We start from the raw sequence: 12056 nt of genomic DNA, 5'->3' as shown, positions 1-12056 counted from the left end.
CACTCCTCCACTTTCCAGGGGCTAGCGGCCAGTCCCCGCTCCGCCTCCCACCTCTCGCTGGTCCGGGGAGCGCACACAAAGGTAACGTCCGGACCGCTCGGCACCGCCCCGCTCCGTCCTTCCCGGGTTCCGGCCGCCGCCCCATTGGTCGGGGAGCTCCAGGGGGCGGGTTTGAAGGCGGGGCCACGGTGAGCCCGCTACGCCCTCTGCCTTCCAGAGGACAGACCGTAGCTCCCATTGGCCCAAGCCCCAGGGGGCGTACCCCGGACGGTAGCGAGCCCGCTCTCTGACCACGCCCCTCCACCCCTTGGCTTTTGCAGTCGGAGTCCAGCAGTTGACTGAGCGGAGCCGAGCATCCGGTAGGGAGCTTTTGGGGAACCCTGGAGGGGCGTGTGGGGCGGTTCGGCCCGAGGCCCCGGGAGCCGCAGGGATGGGGCGGCTGCTACCTTTTCTTGATGCCTCCTCGTGCAGGGCCCTCCAGCCCCTGGGAGATGCCCCTGGGCCTGCGGGGAGGAGCCGGGCAGCACCCTTGGGAGGGTGGGTGTGGCACCAGCTGGCCGCGCGGCGGGCAGACTCCAGGCGGCACTTCCCTCTCGGCCACCAGTGTAGTGTGCGCGCGCGGGCCAGCTTCCTCCCGGCGTCCGGGCCGTCGCGCCCGCCCGCTGGCTGGGCAGGCTTGGGGGGCCGCGGGCGGGGGCGCTGGGTGTTGTTAGGGGTCGTCCCCCCACCACTCCGACCGGGCCGCGCTTGCTGGGGGCTCGGCGGCCGGACGGTGGCTGATCCCGGCGATAGAAAGGAGGGGCATTGCCCTGTCGCCGCTGATTGGCCGGCGTCTGGAGGAGGCGGATCCTGGGGCGCGCTCGCGGGCTGTTTGCGCCCGGATGGGCGCCCCCCGCCCCCGCCTCCCCAGGCGGCGGAGGAAAACTTCGCCTGCCTCCGGACTCCCCACCCCCGCCGCTTGTATAGGCGGGAAACCGGGTTCTTTTCTTATTTTTCCAAAGGCAGCCCCTGGCCCCACAGCTTCTGTGTTCTGCGCGTTGTGTCTTCTGTGGTTGTGTCTTTTTGTAGAGCGTGTGTGGGTGTGGGGGGAGGGAAGGGAGGTTATCTTCCAGGCACCCTCCCACCCCCGGGTTGTCAGAGCTGTGGGCTCATTACCAAATAGAGGAGGCCGTTCTCAGCCTCAGTTTCCCCACCTGTAGATTTGGGATGAAGAGCCCGTAGGAGCCAATGGCTCCTGCCGGCAGCCAATGTAGGTGTTGGCGGTTTGAAGGAGAACACCTGGTGATCGATCGGCTCCTTTACGAGGGGTAGAAAACCCAGCGGGAGACCACACGCCCTGACCTGTCTGTGGAGAGTGAGGGAACTAGTGGAGACCGACTGCCAGACACCCTCCCCGCCACCCCAGTCACCTTGCAGCCCAACACCACACCCGCCTTTAAGTGGGTGTATCCAGGGGGTGTATGTATTCTCCGTAGAAAACAACCGTGTGAGGCAGAAAGGGTACACACCTTCCCCAAAGCTCCGCTAGCAGAAAGTGGAGACAAAGATGGGGGACCCAGGCAGGAAGTGGGCGGAGTGCTGCTCCGTTGAGGAGATTGCCGCTAAGCTCACGAAAACAAAGGTGTCAGATGCTGAATGGGAGACGCATTCGCTGTGTAAATTTGCACCCAGACAACAATAAAAACAAACCCCCAAGGGGGCAGTTGTGTCACAGGAGATCACGGAGACCTCTGGGCCCCTAACAACAGTAGATTGGGATAAAACAGTTCCTGACTTGAGGGGCCGGTGAGGCCGAAAGACGATACTTTTCAGTTTTTCTTATTTCTATTCCTGGGCCGCTTTCGCCCGGTCTTGCCCCCTCCCATCCCTGCTCCACTCCAACACCTGCACAACAATTTCCCTTCCCTGAAAACCGGCTGCCCCATCTGGGCTGGGTGGGGCATCCTTAGGGTCTCTACCACTCTGTGTACAGTGAGGTCGAACATCTGGCCTGCCCCCCACAGCCCCGGAGCTCCCTTGGCTGTCCGCAGTCTCTGAGTAGCAGGTCCAGGGCCCTGGGGTTTTGTGGTAGGGTTTGGGGGTGTGCTGGGAAGGGAACCATCTTTGTCCTGCCCCAGGGCTAGTTGCAATGGCAGTCAGACTTTGTGCCCCAGCTGCCGGTCAGGGGCCCATGGGAGAGTGGCCCAGACGGCCCCAGGCCTGCGGAGCTGCTGGGGGAGCATAATTTCATTACTTGGGCCGCTCTGGGCATTGATGTTACTTGGTCCCACTGGACAGGTGAAGGCACTGAGGCAAGGAGTGGGAGGTCACTGGCCAGCGGCTACAGAGGGCTGGCGTGGGGGTGGCAGTAAAGGGCAGAGTCCAGACCAAAAATCAGGGGTTGTGTTCAAGCCCTGGGGAAAATAGAGGGTCGGTGAGTGCATGGTGGGAGGGAGTGGGAGAGCCCCGGTAGACACCCCTGCCAGGGGAGGGGCTGGTCTTTCTGACCCCAGAGGGGCCAGAGTTGGCTCTCACTCCATGGGCGTGTCCGGCCAGCAGCTAATGGGAGTCTGGTGGGAGGGCTCACTGTCTCAGTCGCTTCCCCGGGGCCTGGCTGGGCTGGTTCTGTTTCCGGCGCCCTCTTCCCGGCACTCCTGGACCCCAGGGGGCGGGGACACTTCCCGGCCAGGCCTGGCCTCGGGAGGGGCTGGGCCACACCTCTGCAGCTCCTCTGCCATTCCGCTGGGCTCCATGGGCCATGCAGCCCCTGGCCTGCTGGCAGATGCCTTCTCACTCTGGAGGACATGTTCCCGCCAGCCCCAGGCCACCCTCTCCGCACCCAGGCCCCACTCTGTTCCCAGAACAATGCAGGGGCCTATGGACAAGGCTTGCCCAGTCACTGGTGCCCCCTACCCTCAGGCCCACACATGGGGGGGGGGGTTCTGCCCAGCTAAGGGTGCCACTTAGGCTATGGGGCCTGTGTCATTGTGGCCTCAGTTTACAGACCAGGCCACTTGTGACTCCCGGCTTCCCTCTCCCCACTTGCCCCCTACCTCCCTCACCGGGATCTGGTGATGTTGCCACCGAGGCAGAGTTGTCCATACACAGAGTGGCAGGTCCCACCAGCACCTCTCGGGCAGGGGTTGCACCTGCTCCATCTGAAGAGGTTCAGGCAGGGCTCATGGAGTTAGGGGGCCTGGACTGCCTACCGAGCCCTCCTCCCCCACCTCCGCAACCTTGGGGTGAGGGTTTGTGGAATTAGAATCTGGACCCCTCCCTCCCAGAAGTTGGCAGGCAGTTTCTCAGGGTGCCTGCCCCCAGCTCCTAGCCTGGAGGTCCCACAGCTACAGAGACTCTTGGAAACCACACAGCTCACTCTGCAGGGGGACCCGGACGAGAGGGTGTGGCTTCGCAGCACCCACCCTGAAAAAAACTCTTGCTTGTCACCCCTCCAGAAAGCCTTTGCAAACTGTCTCACTAAGGTGTACGCAGCTGCTGGCGCTGCTTCTGGGTAGGGTGGGCCTTTGGGGCAGAGGGGGCCAAAAGGGAGGGGGGGGCGGGGCGGCGTGGAGAGAGTGGAGAACCCTGAAGCGCTGGATTCCAGCGCGACCTGGGTTCTCAGACTGGGTACCTGGGAAGAGGTGAGCAGGAGGTTCCTTCCCAGAGGACTTGTAGGCACCTGTGGAAAATTCCCAGGCTGTCTTGGGCGGAGGTCCCCTTCTGCCCTTTCTGCAGGCCCTGCTGCTGGTATGTCTTCCTGGGGGAGGGGGCTTCAGTGGCTCCTGGGCCCCCACACCACCCCCACTCCACTCACTAGATGGAGGGGGGGGGATTGTTTACCTCCTAAGGTCCTCCTGCTTCTGCTTTTAAAATGCAACCCTTCCCCACAAGACTCCCCTCCCCTGCCCCCTCTCCTCCTCCCTCCCTCTACTGCCCCACATGCACTGCTCTTGCTGTTATTTATTGGGTGTGACTCGGCCTCGCAGTTTACCCAGGTGCTGAGCTGTGTAAACTGCTGGTCCACTCCACCTGCCCTCAGAGGCTTCTGGAGGGCAGCAGTGCCACTGTCTCTGTGTCCATCACTTCCTGCACATAACCAGTGGCCCAGGGTTGCTCATGAAGCAGGTAGACACACCCCCCCCCACACACACACACATGGCATCCCCAACACACACACACACACACACATACACACACACACACACACACACACCCTGTCCTCAGGAGAGCCTGTGGCATGCGTTTGTGTGTGTGTGTGTGTGTGTGTGGGGGTCCTGGGTAGATAATGCACCTCCATGTGTGCACACAGGCACATACATGGACACCTGTGTGGACATGGACACCCCTGGCACTGCGGCCAGAACCTGGGCTGTGGCTAGAGGCCTACGGGACCTAGGGGATGTGGCCTAGAGTGGCCTCCACCCCAAACCCCCAACTTGCTGAAGGGAGCTGTGGTGTTTAGGGAGGGAGCTCCTGCCTCATCCAGGGGCCACTCCCAGGCCAGGTCTGTGTACAGTGACAGCTACCTGGACCATGCCCAAGCGTCCGGTGGGGAGTTACTTCCAGCAGGAGCAGCAGGGCCCCAAGAGCTGGTTGTGGGTACAGCAACCTGACTTTGTGGGTACAGCAGCCTGACTTGCCCTAGCCCTCCTCCTCCAGGGCTGAGAACCAACCTGTCATTCTGGCTTGAGTCCTGCTGGGAATTTGCATACTCGCCAGATAGACCTCTATTTGAACCAGATGCCCACTTACCAGATACATTAGGAAACATTGTAACAATGTAGATTCTGATTCCGGATGTAGGCGGAGTGCGTAGAACCTGAAAGAAAGGGGTGTAAGCTTTATCCCCTCCTCCTCCTGCTGGGTCCCACCCCCAGCAGGTGGCTCTGCTCCTGGCCTCTATGCATCGGGTGCAGGTGTGTCCGCACCAACACTTATGTGCATGCTTGCACACCTATGTTGGCACACGATGTGTGCGCATGCATGTGTACGTGTCTGCACCTGTGTGACTTAGTGTGCCTGTGAATGGGACAGCTGTGTCTCCAAGGTGCTTAGGGCATACCAAGTGCTCTGTAAGTACCAGTGAGTGACGGTTCCAGAGGAATGTTGAGGTCATTCTCTGCACTGTGCCAGAGACGCTGCTCCGTGGCAGCCCCTGGACTGAGCCTCCGGGGCTTTAGGGACCTGGTGCTGGGCCCCTGACCCCACCGGGCATGGCACTCGTTGGCTCTAATGAGAGACTGTGCATTTGGAGGGTGAAGGGGGGATGGGGGGGTAAGAAGAGGGGCTCCAATTCAAACCTGCTTAAGGGTGCAGCCAGGAGTCTGGGGACAGATGGGTGAGGGTGAGGATGATAGGGACCAGGCAGGATTCCTGAGCAGGCTCTCTCTGCCCTGACCCTTGGCCCACACTGCACCCCTCGCAGACATTGGGATGATGGTGGGGTGGTGGGGGGCACTCCACTTGGCGTCTCGGTTCCATCCAGCTCCCAACAGCCCTGCTCTCTGTGGTGGCTGTCTGCCTGACTCCCTGTGACCATCTGTAGCTGGAACAGCAGTCTCTGATGATCCTGGGTGTCTGTCTGTTTACTTGCTTGTTTCTTGGCTCCACGATCACCAGGACTTGCCACTGGGGACAGATTTGACAATGACTTCTTGATGGCGATTATACTAATAAGCCCACAGCCATCAAGGCAATACTAAGAACAGACAGGAGCAGACAGTCTCATTGTTCTCCCAAGGTGCAGCTGGTGGCTTTGAACCTCCAAGCTTGCAGTTAGCAGCCTAGTGCCTAACCCATAGCACCACCAGGACCCCTTATGGACTAGTGGACTACCCACTAGTGGACAGCCACGGGGCACTTGTTCTGGCTGGACACGCACCAAGGACCTAGCGTGGATCATTTCATTCTGCTTTCTTGGTGTGAGGTTGGGACCATTACCACTCCCCCATTTTCCTGAGGAGAAAACTGAGACTCAGAGAGGTTAAGTAACTTGCCCAAGGTCACACAGCTGGCAGGCCCTGGGGTTTGAAGTCCGATGCGCCTGACCCTGGAGGAATAGCTGGGGAAGGGTCGGGGACAGACTTTGGGTAGAAGGAGTAAAGGAACTGGCCCTTGGCCCTTAGTCATCAAGCCTCCACTGGCCGCCATGGGGGCCAAGGTGGAGCTTCTTCTCCCCTGCCTGGAACCCCAGGCTTCAGAACATTCCGGGACTCTGTGACCTGAGCTCTGGGTCATTCTGGAAGCCTAAACCCCTAGCCGGACAGCGAGGCCTTTATGAGGTGGGGGCCCGCCTCTCGGTCTTCCCTGACCGCAGCTGCGAGACGGGACAGGAGGTAGTTGTGTCACTTCCTCCAGAAGACCAGCCGGCCGGCCACTCCCTTCCCGGGCTGCCAGGGGCATGTGGGGAATGTGGAGAAGGAGCTTGCCCTTCGGGGACCCTTTGCCCGAGGACTCAGCCTGGCTTGAAGGCCTTGGGTTGAGAGCAGACATTGCTAGGTTTTGGGGACATAGGGTCACTATTGGGGGTGGGGGTGGGGGTGGCGCAGGCAGCAAAATGGGGTTCAGGTTGCCTGAGCTCCTGGGCTTTTTAGGAGGATCTGGGAACCCGGAGGGTGAGCAGAGTGAGCATGCTGAGTGGCCTTGGCTGCTGGCCCTGGCCTCCTGGCCCTGCCTTGAGGTGACCTTGCTTGAATTCTGAGCTCAGATGCCTCCTTGTCCTGGGCAAGGACTACTCCCCCCATCGTGTGCCACCTGCCTGGCCACCGCCGAGGCCAAGGCCTCCCTGGGGCCTCTACCGCCAGAGATGGGAGCCCACCCATTTATTCGCTGTGGGGTGGACATAGCAGCCTTGTGTCTAGGAGCCAGGCGACCCCCTGGGAGGCCTCCCTCTAGCTACACGAGAGGACAGATACCAGTTGTTCTTAAGACTTGGCTCCCTGGGATCCCTGACCAATAGCCCACCCTTCCCCAGACCCGGGGCCTCAGCATTTCTAGAATGTGTCCTGGAACTCGCCTGGGACATGCAGTGTAGTCCCTTCTCCACCTGGTCTCTGCAGCTGCGTCAGCACCTGTGGGAATAGTTTGCCCACAGCCCCTCCGTCCTTTATTTTCCCTTCCCTGATGGAGCCCTGGTGGTGTAGTGATTACTTGTTGGGCTGTTAACCGCAAGGTCAGCAGTTCAAAATCACCCGCAGCTCCTTGGAAGAAAGACGGGGCTTTCTACTCTTGTGAACAGTGACAGTCTCGGAAACTCACAGGCCCTATAGAACAGAACAGTTCTACCCTGTTATAGGGCCACTGGGAGTCGGCATGGGCTGGATGGCAGGGGGGTTTTATTTTTTACTTCTCTTTTCTCCTCCCTCCCACAAGTAATTCCTAAATGCCTAAGGGGTTAGCGATGTTGAGGGACAGTGCTTTCCTGTCCTTCCATTCTGCCCTGTCCTCTGGAGCCTCTGTTGGCGGCATGGGTGGCCCTGGCATTCCCATGCTTGGCTCTGCCACGGGGATGTCAATGGCCAAGCAGCCTCAGCCCGGGGACTCAGCGGATTCCAAAGCATTGTCCGGCTCCCTGGAGAAGCATCGGTCTCGGATGGTAGGTTCCTGCCTGGCCTGAGCCCCAGAGAGCCCCCTGTGTCTCCCCAGGTCCACCATGTCATCCGAGCCTCCCCCTCCGTCGCAGCCCCCCACCCACCAGGCTTCGGTTGGGCTGCTGGAGAACCCGAGGGGCCGAGAACGCTCACCATCCCCGCTGCGAGGCAACGTGGTCCCCAGCCCGCTGCCCACCCGCAGGACGAGGACCTTCTCTGCGTGAGTCTCAGACTGGGCTGGGAGGGGCCTCCCTGAGAGGCCTCGGGTCCGTCTGTCAGTTAAGGAGCCTTGCGCAGCGTGGGGGTGACGGTAGCGAAGCTGGGGAGATGCCCTCTGAAGTTTGAGGGTGCTGGGCTAGGCTGCACAGACCCCGAGTGCTGGGTGAGCCGGGCGCCACAAGTGGGAGACCCTGGGCTCTGGAGGGTGGCAGGTGGCCTTGGGGATTACCACACAGACAGGGCTGGGGTCAGGCAGTAGAGGCACAGTCCTCTGGGTAGTGCTTAGAATTAGCCCAGCACCCTGTTTCCAGCTGGGGGGACCAAGGCCCTGACTTTGCCAGAGTCCCCTAGAGAGTCAGTCTTCAGAGTGGGGTCCTCTGGACTCTGGGGGAGCGGCTCCCAGAGTTGCACAGTGCAGACTGGCGACAGCGTGGTGGCCCTGGCCAGGACTCCTCAAGGCACGGCTGTGGATGGGGCGCTGGGAGGAGCCACCCCAGGAGGGAAGCTAGCTTAGAGGGCAGGCATTGGGGCGCAGGGTTCCTCTTACTCTTCCCTGTCAGGACCGTGCGAGCGTCACAAGGTCCTGTCTACAAAGGCGTCTGCAAATGCTTCTGCCGGTCCAAGGGCCACGGCTTCATCACCCCAGCTGATGGCGGCCCCGACATCTTCCTGCACATCTCTGAGTGAGTCAGGGCCTGGATGGGGGGTGCGGTGTTCTGGGCTGGCTCTCTGGAGGGAGGGGGGCGTGTGTCACTGGACCCTGTCCCTGTTGGTGACAGCATGCTTGGAGGGGGTGGGGAGTGGGGTCGAGTGCTCTGGTGGTGCTGTGTGTGGGTGAGCACTGGACTGCTATCACAAGGTTGGTGGTTCAAACCCAGTAGGAGCTACTCATTGGGAGAAAGATGAGGCTATCTGTTCCTGTAAAGATGTCGCCTGAGAAACCCGGTATAGGCTCAGAATCCACTTCATGGCCGTGGGCTTTGCTGTAGTTGAGGCTGGGTGACAGTTAATGGGGCTGTCACTGTGCGTGTGTGTGTGTGTGTGTGTGTGTGTAAATGCGTGAGAAGGTGTAAGTGGTGTGTGTGTATGAACAAGCGGCCCCATTGGGTAGGCCAAGGAGATACGTGTACGGGCTGTGCATGGCTCACGGCCACTCAGTGCACACAGTTCTGAGCCCAGCCCACACAGCACACTGACAGAGGGCTTCAGTGGCCCCTTACTTCTCCTAGCACTGTTACATCGCAGGCCAGCCTTTTTGGAAAATAGTTTTACTGACATAGAACTCATATATCATATACGTCAATAGTTCAGCAACAATAATAACAAAATAAGAGGAAAAGCCTCAATCAGAAAGAAAGCAGGAAATATTAAAAACCAGAACAAATTTCATATGGGTCAACTGGGAGATCAGATGATACGGTGGTACAGTGTTAACCTAATTACACCGGCCACAATCGACTTTACAGTCCTCTCTGTCTGCTGTCAAGGCTATTTCTATCCCTTGACTGTGGTCAGAGGGGATTCACCAGAGACTTAACCTGTGTGTGGACCCTGAAAATGGATTTTGGGCTTTCCGATCAGGCTGGAGTATTTACAGGGAGGCCCCCCAGGACAGAGCAGGCAGGGGCTGCAGCCCCTGACTTGTCCTGTGTGTGGATGCGTGTGCAGCATTTATGCGTGGCTCTGTGTACACGTTGTCTTTCCAGAAAATACTCCCCGTGCTTTACAGAGATACACACGGTGCTGAGGAAAAATGAGTTATAAGAAAGACACAGGCGTGGGAGGGGGGCCGGAGGAAGAAGAAGGGTGGAGTCATGGGGGTGCCTGTCTCTGCTGCCAACTTAAACCTAAGCTGCCTAGTGGCCAAATCAAAGAGGACAGGAGATTAGCTCTGAACACCAGTCCGAAGAAGCCTGTTCACAGGGAGCTCGCTGGCCCTACTGATCAGGGCCTGAGTTGGTGACTCACCCTACGGAGGAAGAGGACCCTCTCAGGGAGGCGGTGGGGGAGAGCACGCAGCCTGCACCTAGCTCTGGGCACAAAGGGGCTTTCTGGAAGGCCTGCTGAGTCATCAAGGGTAGAGAGGCAGCTCAGTGTCTGGGACCCTGAGGCTCAGGAGACCTGGCCTTGGCCTGGCCTGACTGGCCAGGCTGAGCGGCTTTCGGCTCCTCCCCTTGGCCTTCTGTCCTCATGTGCCTGTGAGCGCTTGCCTTCTGCCCTGGCCCCGCCCCCTGCAGGCTCCTCCCACTTTCTGGTGGTCCCAGTGTTCCTGGGCTTGTAGGGGCCTCGATGCTTTCTCTGCCTTGGCCACCTTCCCTCTGTGTCTCTAGGGTCTCTCCTCGACCTCTTGGAAGGACACCAGTCTGATTGGATCAGGGCCCACCCTGCGACCTCACCTTAGTTAAGCCCATCTGCTGAGACTTTCCACACAAGGTGGTGTGCACAGGCACACCATTGGGGCTCATAGTGACCCTCGAGGGCTGAGTAGAACTGTCTTTCGGGGTTTCCCAGGCTTTAAGTCTTTACCAGAGCAGACAGCCTCGGCTTTCTCTTTGGGGGCAGCTGTTGGGTTCAAACTGCTGACCTTGTGGTCAGCAACTCCATAGCCCACTATACCACTGACTGGGTTGACTGAGAACACGAATCCAGCCATCACAGAGCTGGCACTGAATAGCAAGGCATAGTAGCCCTGGTGGATAGGCATAGGAACCATTCCTGAGGAAGGGGCTGGTACCTGGGGGAGGGTGTCCCAGTGGCCTCCCGGCTGGCCCTTGACTGCTATGTCCCATCCCTGCAGCGTGGAAGGAGAGTACGTCCCCATGGAAGGCGACGAGGTTACCTATAAGATGTGCTCTATCCCGCCCAAGAACGAGAAGCTGCAGGCCGTAGAGGTGGTTATCACCCATCTGGCCCCTGGCACCAAGCACGAGACCTGGTCCGGGCACGTGGTCAGCTCCTAGGACATGCCAGTGCCCCTTCTCCTGGGCTCGTGGGGGACGCTGGGGAAGGTGGACGGGGAAGGCGGTGACAGCACCGATGGACCTTTGGAACGGCTTGGCCCCTGCCCAGCCCTCTCTGGTGGAAGGGACGGGCTGGTGGGCTCTCAGCCCCCAGTGCAAACTCTGACTGTGATAACCATCTCTGACCATCTGAAAAGCATTAAAGGCATGTGAAAAAGAGAGGTGCCCCTCTGTTGGCCTGGGGGGGTGGGCGGGGCAGGGGTTCCTCCTCTCCTGGTGTGCCAGCTCAGAAACCCAAGGTCTGGCCTGCCACTTGGGGTGGGGTGGGGTCTGTGCCGCTTCTGGGATGCAATTCTGCTCAGTCTTCCTCTGTCTCTCCACAGTTGGGGGTTGGGGTGGGGTCTGTTGGTGGTTCATTTCTGGGCTCAACTGCAGTGAAGGGAGCTGGGGGGTGAGGGTTGGAGGGAAAGGGGTGCCTTTTTGTAGCCATTGGTGGAGGAAGGCTGGATTGTAGCTGCTCTGGGTGGGGGTGTTGGGGGGAGACAGTGTGACGCAGTGGGGAGGGCGTGTTTCTGGGTTTGGAAGCAGGCCTCCCTCCAGAAGGATTCGGAGAAGAGCTACAGCTGGCTTCCTGGAAGCCGGGGGGTGTCGAAGGCAAGGCCAAGGTCATCCCCGTGCCCTTTCTGAGCTTGCGTGAAGCAATGCGGGCATTCATTTTCCCTCTGAAGAGGCAGTTGGCTAGGGCCAGCAACAGGGTCCACCTTTGTGGGTGTCTTCTGTAAGCGATTCTGGGGCCTTTCTCTGCTGTTGTGACTGGACCGGGAAGAGCTGGCTGATGCTTCAAAGCACGTGACCTGGACGCTACCCGGGAGGAGAGGACACCTGAGAACGAGGGTGGGGGGCCTCCCTCCGGAGTGGGGAGAGGAGGGCAACAACCTGGGCTCAGAGGATGCCGTCCTGTGAAAGGAAGGCTAGAAGTGTCAGCTGATGGCTGCCCGTGTGCGCCCACACGCATGCTCCCACTTCCACATCCAGAGCCACTGCCAGGGCTCGGCCCTCGGGGTCACTGCTTCCCACTGAGGAGCCCTGAGGGTGCCCTGGGTGGCTGAGCCCATTCTGCGCTTGGCGCTGGTCTGAATGCACCTGGAGGTGCCTGGGGAGAAAGGCCTGGCGGTTCGCCTTGAACCCTGTCTGGGGCACATTGGTGGGAGTCTGAAGCGACTCTGTGGCCACTGGTTGGCTGGGTGGTGCCCCTCTTGCCTCTGCTGGGTCACAAAGGTGGCCTTCCCGTCAAGCCTGGGGCAGGTCC

At 59.9% G+C, this 12056-nt stretch overlaps 1 protein-coding gene across 1 annotated transcript; it reads left to right on the top strand.

Moving 5' to 3' along the window:
• The first annotated feature begins 292 nt into the window (after positions 1-292).
• CARHSP1 (calcium regulated heat stable protein 1) lies at positions 293-10966 on the top strand. Its single transcript, XM_004705850.2, has 4 exons — positions 293-359; positions 7624-7788; positions 8348-8470; positions 10585-10966. The coding sequence occupies exons 2-4, from the start codon at positions 7631-7633 to the stop codon at positions 10745-10747; spliced, it is 444 nt and encodes a 147-aa protein (XP_004705907.1). The 5' UTR covers positions 293-359; positions 7624-7630; the 3' UTR covers positions 10748-10966.
• Positions 10967-12056: the final 1090 nt, after the last annotated feature.

This window comes from Echinops telfairi, unplaced genomic scaffold (genome assembly GCF_000313985.2).
Source record: "Echinops telfairi isolate 266 unplaced genomic scaffold, ASM31398v2 ScPeMD7_5;HRSCAF=22, whole genome shotgun sequence".
In the NCBI taxonomy this organism is placed as follows: Eukaryota; Metazoa; Chordata; class Mammalia; order Afrosoricida; family Tenrecidae; genus Echinops; species Echinops telfairi.
This window is presented reverse-complemented; position numbering and strand designations above follow the sequence as displayed.